Below are 22,988 nucleotides of genomic sequence, written 5' to 3'. Positions count from 1 at the left end.
TTTTCATTATTTATAACACAATTGAAACGACAAACTTAAATGAATATTTGTCTAATAAATGTCACATCTCAGCTAAGATATAGATATAGCTGAGATAGCCCAGCGGTTAGAACGTTTGAATCCTAACCGATGATTGCGGGTTCAAATCCAGGATATGACCACTATATATATGTGCACACAAATTAATTGTGTTTATAATTCATCTCGTGCTCGGCGATGAAGGAAAACATCGTAAGGAAACTTGCATGTGTCTAATTTCATCGAAATTCTGCCACATGTGCATTCCACCATACCGCATTGGAACAGCGTGGTGGAATTGATCCAAACCCACTCCTTAATGGAAGAGGCTTTATCCCAGTAGTGGTAAATTTACAGGCTGTCACTTTTTTTTTAATGTCACATAGGCAAGGAGATCGCTTTAATAATAATATCCTTCAAATAATTTTAACTCTGCTGTACTAATACATTTAAATCACATGTTAAGTAAAACGTAATACTCGATAAAAATTGTGAGACTAGTATTCATTTATGTGCAGAGTAAGTAATAATTGTATTTTTATATTTAAAAATATATATAACTGATTTATTATCGACAAAGTTTCTTGTCGCTTCTGCTCCAAATGCATTCCGAACCAGTTGTATATTTATTAATTCAATCCTGTTAAAAAAACAGTTCAAAACTCCTCGTCTTGAATTAAGATTTTTTTAAATATATTTTATCAAAAAAAATGAACAATATCATGTAAAAACTGTCGTATAATTACATTTTTAACTGGATATAATAAGTCATTTAAAGTAATACTTTACAGCATATTCATCCAATCAACAGATCCATGATATTAGCTTGATAATTTATATTTTTCTTACTAAAATATATAATAAAGTTTCTAAATAAAGCCTTTTATTTATATAAATAGTATTCTAAAAGGTAAATGAGTCTTAAATTGGTTTAACGAGACGTTGATAGAATTTCCTTCATTTCATAAATTCCTTGCTCCAAATCTGTGTTAAAATCTTCAACAGTCGAGATAAAATCAAATATAACATTAATTATAAAATTTTATTTAAACCTAAAATTAAATATTTACAGACTTACAGATACTACCCACTAATAATATCACTATGGATTTGTCATCACAATAATTATAATCTTATAAATCTATGGTAACACGTGTTAACTATCAATTTTTTATTAATTTTGGTATTTACAATTTTTTCTTTGATAACGACGCTTCATCGATAAGCTTTGTTGATCTCTTCAACAAATCGCTCGACTTATCAAACAACTTGGTCATCCGTTTACTTTGTACGTAATTGCCTAGACAAATGAAACCGATTCTTAATGCGTACACAATAAGAGTCAAAGTCGTTAGAGTAAGAACCAAGAACGTTAACGCTATGTCTAACATATAGTACTGGAAGAGATTTAAATCTTTAGCCGGTGATTGTAAATGGTATGCCCCTTTGTGTCTCAATACATATTCCGTCCAATAAATGGCTCTTTCTAGAGGCGATTCCTTCTGATCTCTCATAAGTGTCTGTCGATTCTTCACTTGTATCTTATACTTCGGTTCAACAATTACATCCTTGATTGCTTCGTAGAGTTTATCTGATGTTAAATAGTGTAGGTCGAGTTTCTTTGCATAACCATCTACTTCCGCTTTCGCTGCATTGGCATCGTGATCACAGAAAACTGGAATGGTGATGATGGGGACTCCGTGGTAGACTGTTTCAAACATGCTGAGTAAGCCGCCGTGGGTAACGAAAGCTTTTATTTTGGGGTGACCTGAAAAATATGCAATTGGTTAATTTCTACAAGTTAAACACACTTGGTGGTAGGGCTTTGTGGTAGCCCATCTGGGTAGGTACTACCTACTCATCAGATATTTTACCGCCAAACAACAGTACCTAGTATTGTTGTGTTCCGCTTTGAATAATGGCTGAGCCAATGTATCTACAGACACGAGGGACATAACATCTTAATTCTCGAGGTCGGTGACTCATTTGCGATGAAAGACATAGTTAATATATCTAACAGCGGCAATGTCTACGGGCGTTTGTGATCACTTACCATCAGGTGACCCATATGCTCGTACTATATTCCCTATTGCATAAAAATGTAAACGTAAAAATTATATCCAATATACATTATATCTAATAACTCTTAAATGTATTTATCCGTTTCCAAGTTACCTAATAAATCTTGTTGTGGCAGCCATTTATAAAGTCTAATATTTGAGGGAATGTCAGTCATATTTTGATCTCCGTCTTGCTTCCAAAGCACTCTCTGCGGAAGTCTTTTCAACGCATCAATAAACAAGCGGTGTGCTGCGAGTGGCATTTTGTTCGTCCTCACTGAAGAACCCATGGAAACATACACAAAGCCAGCTTCTCCTGCGCCAGAAATCCATTCTTCTAAATCCTGTAGAGATTAAAATCAATTAAAAAAACGGACAGTTAAACAGAAATAAATGAAAAAGAAAAACCGAAATGGCCCAGTGGTTAGAACTCGTGCATCTTTTTGTGCATTGCGGGTTTAAGCTCAGGCAAGCACCATTGAATATTTGCATGTGCTTAATTCATCTCGTGCTCGGTGGTGAAGGAAAGCATCATGAGGAAACCTGCATGAGTCTAATTTCATAGAAATTCTGCCACATATGTATTCCATCAACCCGCATTGGAATATATTCCAATATGTTCCAAAGTCTCTTCTTCTCCTCAAAAGGAGAGGAGGCCTTAGTCCAGCAGTGGGAAATTTACAGGCTATTGTTGTTGTTGAAATGAATGAATTCCAGAGAATAATTTGTACAATAATATTTTTTTGAAAGACGGTTTTATAATTCATTTGAAATAAGCCATTTTTTAAAAAAAAATACTTACATCATTTAATTTTTTGGATTCCTTACAATGAATGCACGCAATCTCAGCAACGTTCGGTAGGAAAGGCCTCGAATATGTTACCGAATAGTGTCCATTCTGGAGGATGAAACTAACATTCTTGGCCATGTCGTATACGTGCGGCATTTGGGCACCGAAATGTCTTCGGAGTACAGATTGCAGTACCGTCACGCTTATACTATGTCCCAACAAAGAACCCAGATGCCAGAAGGCGTTGACGGATCGGTCCCAGAAACCCATATTATCTGTGAAGGATCTCGCGAAGAAGGGAGTCACGGAGAAGGGCGCTGGGCTACCAGACACGCTAGTTGGTGAAGCGTAAAATGCTACGGTGTTAATGTACATGAATGGCACTTTCATGCGATAGACCAAACCCAGTGCGCATTCAGGGTACGCTCCATCCAGTATTATCAGATCATAGCTCCTTCCTGATCTCAAAAAGGATCTTGTCTCGATGTCATTGAGAAATGCATCGCATGCCTGAAAATTAAAGCACAATATGAATATTTTTCAAATGAGTTTGAGTTTGAAAAGTATGAGTAATACTATAAATAACAATTAGGTACATTAATACATCTAATGGAATAGTCATCCCAATTTTCTATTAATTCGATCAAAAATGTTTTTTCAAACAACAGTTCAGTTTTGTTTGCATTTATATTTACATTATATTTACATAATTTTTTAAATAAGTCTGGACTAAATTAGTTATGAAATTCACTTTGATATGTATACGAAAAATATGTGCCCTTATATCTGCCAAACCTGGTCACTCATCTTTTCTTTCTATTCAAAATCAAATTTCCATTTAACACAGTGTTCAAACTAAATCATTAATACATTTCCAAACTAATCCGTTACGATACCTCATATCCGTATCTAATGATGTCCATGTAAGGTAAGGGTTCCTCTCCCTTCATCCTTGCCCCAACCAGATCGAAGGTCATATAGCCGCGTACGAAGGCGGCCAAACCCTCTGGGGTAATTTCCTCCAAGCCCTCGAGGTGAAAATCTGGTTGAAACGGGCTGATAAGAGTGATGTTGTGGTCTCTGGAAAAAGATAATCAAATTATTTAGTAAATTAAATTAAGTAATATAATTCTGTTTCTGATGACTTTATAAAATATGGTATAGGAGACATGTCACAAAAATATAAATTATTCCAAATTTGAATTAGAAATTCTCCAAAATTAATAGAAGTATGAAAGTAGTACATAGAATATTAAATAATATTGAAATGAATACCTTCTAATAAGACCTCTAGCCAGTTCCAAGAATGGTATTTTGTGTGACTTGGTGCCTCCCATGGTGATCATCAGGATGTCGCTGCCGCATGCTGATGCCGCTAGCAGAATCGGTAGGCATAGTATAGGCCACCGAGAACCTAGCTGAAAAAAAAGTATCAAAGTCAGAAAATAGAACATAGGTAAAATAAAAAAAATTGTAAATTGCATTTTTTTTGTTACTTTTAATTTATCCACCTGACAATGCTATCTACATAGGTACGCTTGTAATTGCCATAAATATTTTATACTAGTCATCGTCCGTGACTTCTTTCATGTATTAGAGAGTGATTATCGGGTATTCAATGAAGCAAGCTTGAATATAATAAAAGGACATAGGCTACTTTTTATATATTAAAAAAGTAGCCTATGTCCTTTTATTATATTCAAGCTTGCTTCATTGAATTTCATCAATTGCGGGCGTTCGTATGGTATTACAAATAATACAAGAGGCTTTCCCACGCAAAATGATTTTTAAAAAATAAAAAATAGAGTCGCTCATGTTATAGGAATATGAGATTTTTGTCAGTTGGATTTTATTTTAACTTCACGACTTTAATATTTATAAAATAAACAAATAATAAATAAGCATTCTGGTGTATTTACTAGGTAAACAGATATTCGGCATATTATAGGTTATATCTACAAAATTATTTGAAACCTGCAGCCTACGTTGCTTGTTTACATTAACTTCCTCCTAAAATTATCAAAGTAATCGAACTATAAATAAACCTCTATAAACATATGGACTAGTTATCTCCACAATCGGTTAGTAGGACCTGATTATCATAATATTCGCAGTCGACGACAACCGTCGTAATAGGTTATTTATTTCTGATTGACAACTTATGTATAAGGCGGCCACGCTCGGTCGAGTATGAGGCAATAGTGTCCGTAGATCAACGTAATTTCTCTACTCGTCTTTCGAAATACAACGAGAACATTCCAAATACTTTTCGATTAGCTAATTCGTGTAATGATTTAGTAAGAGAAACTGTATTAATATATAATATGGTGAAATCATTCGGATTCTTATAGTTCCGTGTCTAAAGGGAAAAAGGAACGATATTATGTACTAAGATTTCGCTGTCTGTCCGTCTGTCAGGCTGTAACTCAAGAATTGCAACAGCTAAGCATTTGATTTATGTTGCCGCTATAACACCAAATAGTAACAACAAAATAAATTATTTTCTTTTTCTTTTTCTACTCTACTTATACTTTGTTCTGTTTCTTATTCTTGAGGCAAAAACTTGAACGCCGCCTTTTGCATCGTATGATATGTAATTATAGTATAGTTTTGCATCATTGGTAAAGCCCCATAAAGCATCCTTATACTTTTGTGTACCAAGACAACTATATTGCCTCACACTAAACTATATAAAAATACTGATTATTGATGTTTTGTAATGAAATAATTGATAGGTGAAGTGTAATCCCACCAGGCCTTATCAGGAATTATCCAATTTACTTATATCTAAGTGATTGTAAAAATATTAAATAAAAATGTGGTCATGTGTTCATTCATTAATTAAAAAGGCGTCCAACTAATGTGAATAAATATAACATATAATGCTATATTTATTCATATTAGTTGGATGAATAAATATAACATATAATAAGAGCTGAGATGGCCCAGTGGTTAGAACGCGTGCATCTTAACCGATGATTGCGGGTTCCAACCCAGGCAAGCACAACTATATATATATGTGCTTAACTTGTCTTTATAACTCATATCGTGCTCGGCGGTGAAGGAAAACATCGTGAGGAAACCTGCATTTGTCTAATTTCACGAAACTCTGCCACATGTGCATTCCACCAACCCGCATTGGAACAGCTTCTCCTTAATAGAAGAGGAGGTCTTATCCCAGCAGTGGGAAATTTACAGTCTGTTACTTTACTTTTTTTTTTATTTTGAAACCTGCGTGTTTCTAATTTCATCGGGATTCTGCCACATGTGCATTCCACTAACCCGCATTGGAACAGCGTGGTGGCATATTTCAACCCCTCTCCTTAATGGAAGAGGAGGCCTTATCCCAGCAATGGGAAATTTACAGGCCGTTACTTTACGTTACTTTACTATAACATATAATTAAACTTAGTTATGAAACTTTATGATTATTATCATGCGTACAACCACAACAATTTATTATCATACGATAAATTTAAAAAATGTAGAATTTTCATTTAAATACATATATTATTTGGTTGAGGAAAGCGTTGCGAAGTTAACTTACGAAATGCAATTCTGTAGCATGTAAATCCCCGAGTTATACATGCAATATATTATATAATTTTATTTTATTTAAATAATTTGAAGTCATAATATGTTAAAATTTTAATTAATAGCCTTATGTAATTTGTTTTGATAAAGGTCCCATCATATAACTCTATTACATCAATTACTTTTTGAAGCGAATTTAATGGCCTACATAGGAATTCAAATTTTTATTTCAGAAAAATATATTAAATAAAAGTGTTTTATTTGTATACAATATTACATAATTCAATTTTAGAATCAATTTAGTTTCATATGATTGCCAGTAAAAAGTTTAGAACGCGTGAGGCGAGCACCACTGAATATTATGCTAAATTTGTGTTTACAATTCATCTCGTGCTTGGAAAACATCCTGAGGAAACCTGCATGGGTTTATTTTCATATAAATTCTGCCACTTGTGTATTCCACCACCCGCATTGGTACAGCTTGGATATAGCTTGGTACGGTCGGATTATGTTCTCTATAACTCTATAACCTTCTCCTAGAAGAGAGAGGAGGCCTTGATCTAGCAGTGCAAAATTTACAGGCTGTTGTCAAGTTTGGGTTCGATAATTTACAGTTAATTGGCGTCAGACTCACATATTTTCGTGTAGTCTACTGAATAAATTTAAAAAAAATAATGTCCTTATCTTACTTGTGTTGGACAATTCTTTTGTATTTGCACAATCACATGCCGTGGGAAGTCTCTACAGTTTTACAAACCTAACATTCACAATGCACGCGTACACCATTGATTGATTCTGTCACTAGTTATTACTCGACTGCGTACAAAAGTAGGGTAATGGGTTTCGCACGTGTCTCTGCTTAACGAGATCGCACCTTGAAGTTATAATTACGAGAATACTGTGAATATTTAAGGCTAAACAACAAGTACTAAGTAGGATTTGTGTAAGGTGAATTGTATACAAAGGATAAATGTTTAAAATATTAGAAACATTATCGCCTAGCTTTGTTACATTTTCATCAGACGAACGAACGAATGTCTTTTTTTAAATCAACATCACATACATCACTCTGATCCCAATATAAATAGCAAAAGCACTTGTGTTATGGAAATTTCACAAGTAACGACGGTACCACAAACACACAGACCCAAGACAACATAGAAAACTAATGAAATTTTTCTACTTCAACTCGGCCGAGAATCGAACCCGAGATGTCACAGTGACGTACCCCATGAATAATGTTACACTACTCGACCACGGAGGTCGTCAATTTTATCAAGAAATGATTACTTAAAGTATATGTAACTGTTGTTTTTGTAATTTATTATTTGTATGATATTATATTCCATAATTGTATGGGTTGGGAAAATTTTGTGCTGATAGCATTAGGGATACACTTAACACAAAAACTACTTAGAGAACTATTTTTTTTTTGTCAAAGGCTGGAATAAAGAGATAGTAGTCAGTACATAAACAATAGCACTAACACTGCTTCTTGAAATTATGCCTACTCAGCATCATTGGAATATAATAAAATAGTACAAAACAGAGTCGCTTACCGCTGTCTGTCCCTATATATGATTAGATCTTTCAAATTTCGCAATGGATTTTGATGCGGTTTTTTTAATAGATATAGTAATTCGATAGGCAGGTTTTTGTATATAAGACATGGACAATATAGTAAAGAAACAAGAAAAGATCCTGTAGTATATTTAGTATCAGCATTGCACCCGTGCGAAGCCGGGGCGGGTCTCTATTTAATAATAAGAATACGTAAATTTCATATGAACTACGATATTTAAAAGTGTTTCCTTTTTCATTACTTTTTAATATACGTATGAAAAGTGCCTTATTTTATTAAACAATAGACAAGCGACTCCTGCTGACAAATATATTAAATAATAACAACGTGTGCAGAATCTCTTGACACGCATACCTCCACGTTTATTTGCAGCATCTTAAGATCTGAATAAAATAATCTCGAATTGACGAAACGACACACAGACCTATGCAAATTACTCTAACGTAATATCTGGCCCTTAGAAAATTTATTGCGTCACGTCCTTATATAATAAATCGTATGATTTCGCTCTTAAGTTTTATATCATCTGTGGCACAATTAGAATTTGCCAACCGATAAAACGTGCCAACGGATATTATAACGAAATTCAAATTTCGAATGTCGAAAATTTTCGGTTAATGACTTTGACGTATCCATTTGTATTGACAGTTCTAGGATAGAACTCTATAACTAAGGTGTGTCCCTTGTGTAATTATATTTTATTGGCTTACTTACACTAAGATCAACAAAACAATAATAATTATGCTGTTTAGCATTAAAGTATATAATTTAAACTAGCAGTTACCCGCGGTTATGCTCGCGTGGAATATATTTACAGATTAACTTTAAATATTTATTTTAACTAAATTTAGTACCTCTTTGTATACCACATTGGTGTTTTTTTTTATGCTATAGTTTGGCAGACGAGCATATGGGCCCCCAGCTGGTAAGTGGTCACCACCGCCTATAGACAATGGCGCTATAAGAAATATCAACCATTCCTTTCATTGCCAATGCGCCACCAACCTAGGGAACTAAGATGTCATGTCCCTTATGCCTATTAGTTACGCTGGCTCACTCACCCATCAAACCAGAACACTACAATACTAAGTACTATTGTATGGCGGTAAAATACCTGATGAGTGGGTGGTACCCACCAAGAAGGACTTGCACAAAGCCCTACCACCACGACAGATGTATTTCATTTCATATATTATCTTAAAAAATTAAAGACTTCCTTCCTTAGTGGATGACTACTCATTAAAAGGATCCTACTCACTCATGCCCTAAGTTTAATAGTTTGCGCTCAGCGTTTCTGAATTAGGATATATCATTATATATACATATAGATTAAACGTTGTCTGTCTCAATAATTTCTTAAGCCCAAATATTCTTTATGGAGTAATTAACGCACGGCGACGTAACTTATTTATTATTACTTATATCATTAGACGTTACGTCGTGCGGTTGCTGTTAATTGCCTAAACATTGTAACTTTTTATACGTATTATGGTGTGGTGACATACAGACAAAAAACGAAACTCATCTCACTATTACTATTTGAAAGGCACTTTTTAATATTAACATATTAGTAATCTGTAAATTACAAAGCACAAATATGAAGAATCTGGGTCACAATAAAGGTACCGTCAGCAAAACAAAATCATTACTAGCATGAGAAAAACAATTACCTATCAAAACTATTCGCATAGAACCAATCTGTAAGTACTCTTATTTTATCATTTTTTATGCAAGCCTTTAAAGGAACGGGTCAGGCCTAATGTTGGCGTGCCGATCTGTCGCCATGTTAAACTTCACTGTATGATAGTATGAAACATCTAATGTGGTTTGGTTACTGTGTCTCTAATAATTTGTTTGGCTCGCTAATGTTATATTACCCGCTAAGATTTTATTGACTAAAAGCTGAGATGGCTCAGTGGTTAGAACGCTTGCATCTATGCCGATGATTTCGGGTTCAAACCTAGGCAAGCACCACTATAAATATGTGCTTAATTTGTGTTTATAATTCATCTCGTGCTCGGCGGTGATCGAAAACATCGTGACACCTGCACGTGTCTAATTTCATAGAAATTCTGCCAAATATGTATTCCACCAACCCCATTGGAACAGCGTGGTGGAATATTTTCGAAACCTTCTCCTTAAAGGGAGGGGAGGCCTTTAGCCTAACAGTGGGAATTTACAGGCTGTTGTTGTATGTACAGTGCTTAACAGACATATAGTGATAACTATTTGGCAATATACAATACGATATCGTATTAGAGTCTAGAGGAATTGCCAACCTTAGAACTATCTTACCATTGGATTAGAAAACCTCAGAAGCGTTTGATTTTAAAAATGAATACCTAAACACTTACGAATCTCGTCATGTATTTAAAAATAAAGTCATTACAACACATATGGATATCCATTAAAACTTTACGCCGTATCACGTGTGGTCGAACCCTAATACGTCAGATAATATATACTATTCAATTCTACGCTTCATTGTTATGTAAATCGCTGTTTACATTTTATAAGGTTAAACGTTCACAACACAAAGCGCTTGAAAGCGATTCTATGACAATTAAGCAAGAGCGTTATTATTTTTAAAGGTTGTTATGTAAGTTAATTTTTACATAAGTATTTTTCTAACATGTTAAGTTGTTAAAGTGTGTTGCTTTTTTTCTTCAATTCATTTAGTTTTGTTTTTTTTTTCTCACTTTTGTTGTTGTAGCAAGTAATAGTAATTAATAGTTCCATTAGCATGTAGTGTTTGCTTTTAAATGATTTTACATAATCTATGTACGCACATCACCTAATTGTATATATTATGTTAGGATGATAAATGTATAAATCGCTAGCAAACCCAATAAATAAATAAATTAACTTTTACGATGTTATTTATCATTTCTTTTTTTATGGAGAGGGTAGCGAACGAGCATATGTTCAATTGATGGTAAGTGATCACCATCACCCTTAGACAATGAAGCAGTAAGAAATATTAACTATTCCTTACATCGTCAATGCGCCACCGACCTTGGGAACTAAGATGCTATGTCCCTTATGTTTGTAATTACACTGGCTCACTCACCCTTCAAACCGGAACACAACATTACTGCGTACACTTGTTTAGCGGTAGAATATCTACTGTCACTGTGTTACAATTAACAAAAATCATTATCCTAAAAATATCATAAATATGCAAATTTTTATATATGTTTGTTAGGCAATCGTGCCAAATCATTTTGCCAAGATGCCAATTTTGATGAAATTTCTCATACAGATAGCCTTGACTTAATAAATACTGTCTAACAACCGACCCCTCTCCTCTCCTCACGGGTCTAGGACTGTTTCTAAAACAGTTTGAATTCATTTAGATAAGATTAACGTAAATTAATTCAACATAATATTTGTCGATTAGCTTCCAATGAAACGTGTGCCTTATAACGTATTTACCTGAAGGTTTATCGAAGGTTAATTAATTGAAAACTACAATTATTAATGGTAGAAGTAATGTTAAGTTATAATGGGTTGTTGCTGTTTCAAAAACAGAGGTCAATAACCGCATTTCCGTGTTCCAACTATTTATAATCTATGTTAGAATATAATCGATATATTATTAATAAAATGTCATAAATACGATATATTTTTTTTATTTAACATCAATTTATTGTTGGTATTTTTTTTTGTTTTAATTAAACACATAATAATTAATAACATTAAATGCTTAAATATATACAAATATGAACTAAAACTAGTTACTGGATAAAACTTGACCGCGTGGAATGGTGGCAACAATGCTAGCAGCATTTCCCCGTTGAATCGCAATTCCGATCCTCTGGGCAAAAAACGAACCAGCCCTCCTGTCACCAGTGGAGGCAATGATGCGAGGTGTTATACCTTTGATGAAGCTTTTTGTACTACTACTCTAAGGGCCAAGCGTTTCGTTTTTTTTATGTCATTTTAACTTAATCGCTATAGCGCTCGTATAATATTTTACCAATAATACTTAGCTCTTAATCATTACATAATTGTAAATAAATATGCTTTTACATGTTATTTAAAAAAATACGTTACGTTATGACCTTGTGGACTATGTGTGACTGGTGACAAGAATATTATCAGTAAGACAAGAGCGAAAACTAGTTTTCGCCTGCGGTTTTGCGCTCGTGTAAATGGGGTCCTACTTTACGTATACAAAATAGTAGTAGCTTACTTCCTTGCATTTCTTCTGATTGTAATCGATATCAGCTCAGTAAAAATGTAACATACAGACAGACATGGTTACATTCAAATTTATAATACTAGTATATAATTTCTGTCTTTTACATAAATAAATTCTTTTACATAAATACGATTAATCTTAATATATGTTAAGTAATACAATACGATTTAGATAAAAATAGTTCAAATTTAAAGAACATAATTTTACAGATTTCGAAAGTCTTGGTAGACGTAATAGATTGGTATAAAATATTTTTAAACGTGATATTATTTTTAAGTTTCTTGGCAGTATAAATCGTCTCCTTGGTCGAACTATTAAAAAGTTGATCTTTCTCTATGTTAAGAAATGGCGACATAACACATACAGCCTTGAATAGCAGATACTTTAAGCTAAGCCGTTTTGTGAATTTATAATTAATATTGCTGATTATTTTTATGTAATTTATTTATACCAACAATTTATATTCTCCACATAATTAAATCAAGGTGACATGTGAATGTACATATAGATGTATTAAATTCGCCTTGTTCAATGTCAATTACATGTTTATTTAAAAATATTGGGTCGGGTCCTTAGTTTTAAGGAAATCTTGTTTACTTTCTGATGACCTTACATGGAAAAAATGACGTCAACATTAAAAAAAAAACTAAGGGTAATTATTGGATGAATGTGTTAATACCTACGGCATTTTTAATAAAAAAAATATTGATAGTTTATCACAGCATAATTTAAAACTGGCAATACTAGATATTAAGATAAATTGTCAGGCTCGCGATCGTATACGATATTTGTATGTTAAATTAGCATGAATTTTAACATATTATAGGCTTTCTTAGGCGTTTCTTGGATTTATTTATCCAATTAATCGTGCATAATTTTATCATAATTGTACAGTCGTTTGAGTTAAAATTACTGCACATTAACTAATTTTACAATATTTTTTTTCTATTGAATGTATAATTCATTAATAAAATATATAAAAAGTAAATTTCAAATATTTTAGTATGTCTATTATAAATAGAAAAAAGTCAACAAAATTAATACGACATAAAAAAGTTGGACGAATCTTTATAAGAATAATACTATGTTAATTTAAGACTGTTTAAATTATATATTCATCGAAACTAAAGAAAAGTGTCCTTACTTAAAAATGGCAACACAGACCGATCAAGGTCGACGAGATTTCATTAAAAAATTAAATTGTTATCTCGTTATAAAGTAACTTAAGAATCCCGACTTCGTACGGGTAAAATGAAGGTTTTACGTCATGATATTTTATTTTGTTTTTGTATAACTATGTAAAGTTTTTTATTATATTTAATGTGTCTTTAGCTATGCTAGTACGTAACAAAATCATTCCATTGCGAGTTTTTTTTATGGTATAGGTTAGCGGACGAGCATATGGGCCACCTGACGGTAAGTGGTCACCATCACATAGACAACGACGCTGTAAGAAATATTAACTATGCTTATCATACATCGTCAATGTGCCACCAACCTTGGGAACTAAGATGTTATGTCCTTTGTGCCTGTAGTTACACTGACTCACTCACCCTTCAAATCGGAACACAACAATACTGAGTACTGTTATTTGGCGGAAGAATAACTGATGAGTGGGTGGTACCTAACCAGACGGGCTAGAACAAAGCCATACCACCAAGTGGTATTATTATCAGACATTTAGATTTTATACATTTCATTAATGCCCAATTTCTATTTGTACAAATATGTATGAACGTACTCTTGCAAGTTTTTCTCTGTGAAGGCATTCTGTAAGAACTCCAACTCACCGAAGATGATGAATGTGTAATGTCACAAATATGTGACATTGCCCATAATAATTAAAAATATACATACACATTAAAATGGCATATCGCATTAGTGTAATTAAGTCGGTATAAACGTATCAAGAATGAATTCTTCGAGAATTGTACTGTTCTTGAAAAGGACCCGGATCTACAATTTTATCTTCTACTGCAACATAATAAAACGAATATATATGTACAAATTACATTTAATAAGGTAATCTTATTATGCTTGTAATAAAATTAAATCCAAAAGACATAACAACTTAGTTCCCAAGGCTGGTGATGTATTGGCAATGTAAGAAATGGTTAGGAGCATAGTTTGTAAGCGTGGGAATTTATTTTCGAACACACACATAGGTATTTTACAATAATACATTTGCATTTCACGGTGTATCGTATGCATCCCCGGAAATAATTAGTTGCTTTTGTTCGATGCAACGAATAAATTATATTTTCATTGCGCATTCACAACGTAGGATTTATAAAAATCAATTTAAATACCAGTAATGTATTTCGTTATGAGGTTGTCACTCGCAAAATCAATTTTCATTTTTTTGTTAGCAAAGGGTGCAATAAGATGCCTAATGTACCTAATGATATTTAGATTTTCAAAAGCTTTTGTCTAAATAAATAATTATTATTTTGTGAATAATTTAAGCTTGGTAGCTATATCAAATAAGAGCGTAGGCACATTAAATAATCACTTACTAATATTTAATAAATAAAAATAACGGAAGCATATATTGATTATATATATATTTTTTAATTCACTAAAATCTTTTATATAAACACAAAAAATATTACAATTTGACAATTATATACGATAACAGCGATAATAAAATAAATTCCTTGCACATTTTTTTTATAAATTACAATCCGAAGCAGAAAAAAAAAAAATAATACATTTACAACAAAAAAAAAAACAATAATTGTTTGGTGTTATGGGGGATAAAAAATCTTTGTCTTGGTTAAACAAGTCAATGACACAAAAAAAAGTTTTTATGAAACCATTACATTAAAATTATTTTATATTAGGAATATAAAAATAAAGGGATTGGGCTGTTGACGGGATCTGGTCATAAAAGGTACTAAGCATCAATACACAGAGGAATGTATATCAACCATCTTTTTAGTAAAATTAATAATTTACAAGTCTTATTATATCAAGACGATATCACATTCACTATTTTACGTATTTTTCTCATTATATCCTTGAAATATAAAGTGCTATGTTTTAATTAATAACCCACTAACTCACATTATAATTAATGGTACAGAAGAATTAGCAAATCGAGGAGGTTATGCGGTAAGACATCTAAGCCCGACAGTTGAATTTTTACCTAATATTACTTAATGCTTATTTTCCTATGAACTGGTTCAAGTTGGCCAAGTTATTGAATCTTTGCAAAGTCTGTGATATGAATAACAACTGGGCAAAACAGTATTCCCTCAGTAGGTGAAGTCGTATACTTCATTTCAGTTAGTGGAGTGCTTACACCGGAATTTCATTCTAGTTGAACGGATTTCTGTTGACAGGACTTATCAAAATTTTTCCGAAAATGATTTTTGAAGTTTTATTTAATTTTACTAAAATATTATATCGTATCTAATTTGACTAGATTAGCCTCTGGATGTAAGTCTTGTCTCTATAATGATGCATAACAATCAGAAAAGGGCTGATAAGATTTAAGCAGCTCATCAGTTTCTTTGTAATCATAGCTAAAAAAAGAACGTCAGATTTCAACGGAAAAAAACTAAATCAAAATCGATGCGCCCGTTACGAGTTAAGATATAAAGAGACACACATTATATAAACACTTACAAATATATATAACTTTTGCATCGGGGTTTTTGGCTAAGATCGAGAAATATTCAGAATTACTAATTTTCTTAATTTTTTTTTTTGACATTTTTAACTTAAATTATTATCAATTAAACATTTATAGATAATATTATTTTATTTACTGAGAGATACGAATTTTTGATATTTTTTTTCTATTCAGAGGTAATGTAGATAACCAATTAATTAAGCGTGGAAACAGATAAAAAATTAAATTAACGTTTAACGTTTATTTGACATTTTAGGACACAAAAAGTTAATTATGAATGAAATATTGCGGGTAATTATTCAAACGAAATTATACTTAATCATTAATTTTAATGTTAGAAATTAAGACTTGTCGACACTACCTATAAAAACATTCGATAATCTGTACTCATTACATAAGGAGGTTGAATGTATTTGTTTATATGTAGTTAGAAACACAGGAATTAATCATCCAATTATTTTTCTTACAGAATAGAAAGCTTCCTTTCTTGTTAGTGCTATGAGGTATAAATTATATTAATAAAATATGTGTATTGATTTATGATTTGTTTAATGAACATTCACACTAGGTTTCTTAACATTTTTATCTAATTTGAAAGTTATAGGTTTTGAATAAACGTCACAAATGTAGATTTTCATCGAAGTGTTTGTAATTTTAATATCAATGAATTTTCTAAATGTTTGAACAAGTAAATGTATAGAGATAATGTTATTTGCGTACTTCGTGCGATGATAACAAAGTAGGAAAACATTATGCGAAATATTTTGTTGGAATAGTGTCAATAAACGTTTAGGATTCGTTGTCAATGACCTTTTGTCAGGACTAGCTTTAGGTATTGTTACCTTTCTGGTGGTGTGGGTGTAAAGAAACAATATTAGGTTATAACATTTTTAATGCACAGTAACATAGTATTATAAACAACCAATTACTTAATCTACTAGTTACTTATGTTACTTCTTATAATGACTATTATATAAAATTATGCCAGCTAGACTCAGCGTGGGTCACTTGGGATAAAAGGCAAGCTTGAAAATTCAATGTCACTAATCTAAAATTTAAGGTTGAAAATTAGGCGCCACTGACGAATAAATTAATTGATGTGGTTTGAAAGAATACACCGTTCGCCAGACCGGTGTAAACGAAATTTATAATATAATTGAAAGGGGGTACATCACCAAAGTTTCCAGCTACACGTGGATACCGACAACGTCTCAGGGAACAGGCCTGCCGTCCTTGGAGTTGCACCAGCCGCTATCTGGGCACACTCAACCAGGAACCTGGAGCTGTTCACTCTTAATATTTCCATTCAAGAAGTCCACGTGGTGGGTAAATCCGATTAAAAAAAAAAACCTCCTGTAATACGAAATATACAGGTTCAATAAGTTAAGCAAATAAGCAAATGATAAATACCTTTAACGAGAGATGTAAGCACGAATTTACCTTCTAGAGGTTCAAAGTCCTGCTTACACAAATTGACGATCTCAACTCCGGAGAACCATTTCAAAGGGTCACTGGAAACCACAATTTACACATGACTACGACTTTTCGAATTGCAAAGCAATGCATTTAATCAAAAACAAGAATTAAAGACTTACAATTTCTTACGAGTCGGTAAACATGATATTAAGTTCTGTCAAACTTCAAAACTTCATTTTTAATATAAATTCTGAAAAGATAACTGCTATTAAAGCACTGAATACTAAACAACCACAAATTAAGAAACTCAATTATTAAGACAACTCACCGATATATTCAGTATATCGAATTAGAAGTTTGGATTCGGTGTGAAGCCGATAGTTCCAAAATTCAAAAAGAACGAAAACGAAAGTTCACGAACCTTTGAAAGGTTAGCGAGTGTGACCAGTATCACTACCAAAATACCCTTAATGAAAAAGGAATATCCATAATTAAATCAAGGAAATAATTTTGGAATAATTATTAAAATTAAGAAAAGTCAAAAATGAGGCAAAGTAAATTTATTATAACTAGACTCCGACCCCTACATCGAAGAACTAACCTTTAAACTGGAAGACAGCTATTAAATTAATCTGAAACGATGTGAAATGACCTCTAATCAAATTCAACAAACGAATTTGATGATTAAAATCCTATTTTAATAATTGTTTTAATGTGCCTTTAAAATAAATGTAATTTATTTTATTAATTAAAATTTTAGAAAATGCCAAGTCGAAGCGTTATACTAGCAACACCGACATGAATTAAGTGGGAAATTGGTCAATGGCACGGAATTTAGCGAATTGACACTTTTTGACGTTTTATATAATTATAAAAAAAAATTAAAATTATGAAAATAATTTTTAATGTAACAGTACCTCCCCTCCCGGAAGAATTTTGCGAGGGTAAACGAGAAAAATTCGAGCTGGCCCTCCAGCTCAGAACCTCGAACAACACAAATAATTAATTTAAATCACATTTCAAATGTGAAATATAAAATGACAAAAAAAAGTGGAAAATCCAACTTAAGAAAACTACGACTCACCACAACACATTTATTCGGCTACAACCAAATAAAACAAACCGAGCTCCCACGATATGTGCAGGATAAACTCCACCAGAGCTTAAGCTCAACAAAAGCTTCGCTGCATGCATAACCAGACGCATGAACAAAACTAATATCTGCTCTAACACAGATAATATAAAAATAATGCTTCTCATAAGCATTCTTAAAAAAAAAATTTACTAGTAGTCTATGCCACTAAATAGAGAATATAATTAACCTCTATGAAATAGTATCACGACACCAAAATTCGCGAAAACAATATAACTAATTAACTATTCGAACCCACGAGAAGTTAACAGTCTTAACTTTAACACACTACACAAAAAAAATATACCAACCAACAGACATAACAAACCTTAATAAAACCAACCGTCAGGACTGATGGTACTCACACATAAGACTCTCTACTGACCAGACTGACAACAACACTTGTTAGGTAATATGGGATGGGAAAGGAATATTAGGAAACCAAACAGATACCACGCGAACACAGAAGTGGACACTGGAAGGTGACAAAATGTCAAGGAATAGTATTAAGGCTTATTTTTACAGAGTCACAAACCGCTCTGAGTCGTAAGGCTTATTTTTACAGAGTTACAATCCGCTCTGAGTATTAAGGCTTATTTAAGGAGTTACCAACCGCTCCATAAGGATTTTAGGGTGAGGAAAGGAATAAAAGGATGCCAAACAGATACAACACTATCACAAAGTTGATACTGGACGGTCACCAAACGTGAAGGAATAGTTTTAAGGCTTATTTTTACAGAGTTACAATCCGCTCTGAGTCGTAAGGCTTATTTTTACAGAGTTACAATCCGCTCTGAGTATTAAGGCTTATTTAAGGAGTTACCAACCGCTCCGTAAGGATAATAGGATGAGGAAAAGGGATAAAAGGATGCCTAACAAACACAAACGAAACCTAAAGACACTGCTATCCATACCATAATAAACCAACTGTCAGGACTGATGTTTCATACCTCTCCTCTCTGCTGTCCGGACGTTCACACTTTGCAACACCTAACGACACTATCATACCTTAATAAACCAACCGTCAGGACTGATGTTTCACACCCCTCTCCTCTCTGCTGTCCGGACGTTCGGGAGACAAGCAATAATAACGTTGCTTAATGGGTGCCGTATCACCCGTATCGATCGAATGTGTTATAACATCCGTTCGACCTAAGCCCTTCCTTTCGAAGGAAACCTCCTCAAACTTACCAAACACCTCCTTCGCAATTACGCTTTGCGAAGAAGATAAATCCTCAAGGGGATGTAAGAACTTCACTCCCGAAACTACATTCGTTTCGGATGAATCAAAGCTTACATCAAAAAAAATAAGTTTGGTGCTAAACCAAACCTACGCCAAAAATTAACCCCAAAAATTAAGGGTGTTGTCACACTAGGGACAACATAAAATTTGATTACTTTAGTCTTAGACTTCAGCGTAATCGGTAAAAATAAATAACCTGACACACGGGATCGTGCATCATTAGCCGTAGCTATATAAGAAATATCAGATGTGTCATACATCTGGACACCCTGACCGACAAAATATTGACCTAAATTTGACCCTAAGATAGATATAGATGAACCGGAATCTAATAAACCACAAAACTGTTCATCAAAAATAGAAACCGACAAATAAGGACGAATTTCATCCGGAGGACGCTGCATAGCCGCTACACTATGAGTAAAGAAAAGTGAGATTCGTTTTAAATACTTCCGCCCATCGTCAGGATCAAAGTTAGCGGAACGACTTGACGGAAGGCTTCTCCGTTTTATGGATCAGCTGATTTACAATTAAGACAGGACTTAACGGTGATGCCCTTAGTACCACAACGAAAACAGACTATATCCTTAGACTTACAAGTACTCAAATCATGTCCCTTAACCCTACAACGAAAACAAAACAAACCAGGTTTACTCTTACCGCGAATCATCTCGACTTTAAAAGATTTACTATTAAATTTTAAATTTAAACGAGTAATAGACTTATCAGACGAACAAGAAATTTTAGAAATAGGCAAAGATATAACCAAAGCAGGTGAATGATCAGTAGATTGATCGTTAGCAGCTTCTTCAAAGGTTTTCCTAAAAGATCGAAACAAACTATCCACTTTCGAAAGACAATCCTTAAGTTTCACATTCAATTCTTCCTTTTTATAAAATAAATTAACATCCACTTCAATCCTACTAAATCGATGGAAAAGGTGATGTGCTATAGCTCTTAACCGGTTAAAACTTTTAAATTGAGGCTTAGATGACAAGGTGAGTAAGACTTCATCCAGTTTAGAATCAATAATTTCAAACTCGCTGGCTGGATCCAAAGATGTTTCTAAAATCTCATCAGCAGGAATTGAATTCACTAAGTCCCGAATCTGATTCCTCAACTCTTCCACTGAACCTTTAGGTTTAGCATCCCTTATCTCAACTTCATAAATAAGTTCATCCTTCCTAAGTAAGTGATAAGCTATAGGCCTTTCCATGATGTGAAAAAATATTTCCCAAAAAAAAAAAATATTCTAAGTGTAAACTATGAATGTGACAACTGGTTTTATATAGATATAAAACAAAATTAAAAAACTATTTGAAAAAAAAGTTCAGTAAAAAAAAATTGTATTGAACCAGTATAAAAATTTGCAGAACCCTAAAAGTTGTAATACTAAAGAACCACACAAACAATATGAATAAGGTTCAAAAACAAATAAATTTGAATTAAAGTTCAAATAAAACTAAATGTGCAAAAGTCCAAAGTGCAAGTAAAATTAATTGTCATATTAAATGCTAATAATAAAAAGTTAAGTCGAGCTGGCTTCACAATATAATAATATGTAAGTCACTTAATACTAAACCTGTTTAAATTATAATTGCATCAATAATTTAAATTAATCCTCTTTAAGTAATAATTATTATATAATTAAAGTAATATCACAGTATGATAATTTACTTAAAATTTACTACTAATGCAATATGAAATGTTGTAAAGTTAATTTGAAACATATAATAAAGGACATAATTATTAAAATAGTACTTGTTAAATCTTTATAATAGTTTTTATACAATAACAATATTAAACATTGATTTTCAAACGCCTTATTTCAATATAGCAAATACAGACATACTGACTATCCCAAGTCACGCCCCACGTTGGGCGCCACTGTTACCTTTCTGGTGGTGTGGGTGTAAAGAAACAATATTAGGTTATAACATTTTTAATGCACAGTAACATAGTATTATAAACAACCAATTACTTAATCTACTAGTTACTTATGTTACTTCTTATAATGACTATTATATAAAATTATGCCAGCTAGACTCAGCGTGGGTCACTTGGGATAAAAGGCAAGCTTGAAAATTCAATGTCACTAATCTAAAATTTAAGGTTGAAAATTAGGCGCCACTGACGAATAAATTAATTGATGTGGTTTGAAAGAATACACCGTTCGCCAGACCGGTGTAAACGAAATTTATAATATAATTGAAAGGGGGTACATCACCAAAGTTTCCAGCTACACGTGGATACCGACAACGTCTCAGGGAACAGGCCTGCCGTCCTTGGAGTTGCACCAGCCGCTATCTGGGCACACTCAACCAGGAACCTGGAGCTGTTCACTCTTAATATTTCCATTCAAGAAGTCCACGTGGTGGGTAAATCCGATTAAAAAAAAAAACCTCCTGTAATACGAAATATACAGGTTCAATAAGTTAAGCAAATAAGCAAATGATAAATACCTTTAACGAGAGATGTAAGCACGAATTTACCTTCTAGAGGTTCAAAGTCCTGCTTACACAAATTGACGATCTCAACTCCGGAGAACCATTTCAAAGGGTCACTGGAAACCACAATTTACACATGACTACGACTTTTCGAATTGCAAAGCAATGCATTTAATCAAAAACAAGAATTAAAGACTTACAATTTCTTACGAGTCGGTAAACATGATATTAAGTTCTGTCAAACTTCAAAACTTCATTTTTAATATAAATTCTGAAAAGATAACTGCTATTAAAGCACTGAATACTAAACAACCACAAATTAAGAAACTCAATTATTAAGACAACTCACCGATATATTCAGTATATCGAATTAGAAGTTTGGATTCGGTGTGAAGCCGATAGTTCCAAAATTCAAAAAGAACGAAAACGAAAGTTCACGAACCTTTGAAAGGTTAGCGAGTGTGACCAGTATCACTACCAAAATACCCTTAATGAAAAAGGAATATCCATAATTAAATCAAGGAAATAATTTTGGAATAATTATTAAAATTAAGAAAAGTCAAAAATGAGGCAAAGTAAATTTATTATAACTAGACTCCGACCCCTACATCGAAGAACTAACCTTTAAACTGGAAGACAGCTATTAAATTAATCTGAAACGATGTGAAATGACCTCTAATCAAATTCAACAAACGAATTTGATGATTAAAATCCTATTTTAATAATTGTTTTAATGTGCCTTTAAAATAAATGTAATTTATTTTATTAATTAAAATTTTAGAAAATGCCAAGTCGAAGCGTTATACTAGCAACACCGACATGAATTAAGTGGGAAATTGGTCAATGGCACGGAATTTAGCGAATTGACACTTTTTGACGTTTTATATAATTATAAAAAAAAATTAAAATTATGAAAATAATTTTT

General features: G+C 32.8%; 1 protein-coding gene across 1 annotated transcript in view; it reads right to left on the bottom strand.

The window, feature by feature from the left end:
• Window positions 1–1,046: 1,046 nt before the first annotated feature.
• The window catches only part of LOC124535776 (UDP-glucosyltransferase 2), a 59,044-nt gene continuing 37,102 nt past the window's right edge, over window positions 1,047–22,988 (bottom strand). Inside the window, exons 3-7 of the mRNA XM_047112106.1 lie at window positions 4,144–4,286; window positions 3,765–3,948; window positions 2,881–3,378; window positions 2,194–2,422; window positions 1,047–1,786 (exon numbers count right to left, since the gene is read on the bottom strand). Of these exons, the coding sequence (XP_046968062.1) occupies window positions 1,206–1,786; window positions 2,194–2,422; window positions 2,881–3,378; window positions 3,765–3,948; window positions 4,144–4,286 (1,635 nt within the window). The 3' untranslated portion in view covers window positions 1,047–1,205. The remainder of the gene's footprint in view (window positions 1,787–2,193; window positions 2,423–2,880; window positions 3,379–3,764; window positions 3,949–4,143; window positions 4,287–22,988) is intronic.

This window comes from Vanessa cardui, chromosome 15 (genome assembly GCF_905220365.1).
Source record: "Vanessa cardui chromosome 15, ilVanCard2.1, whole genome shotgun sequence".
Classification (NCBI taxonomy): domain Eukaryota; kingdom Metazoa; phylum Arthropoda; class Insecta; order Lepidoptera; family Nymphalidae; genus Vanessa; species Vanessa cardui.
This window is presented reverse-complemented; position numbering and strand designations above follow the sequence as displayed.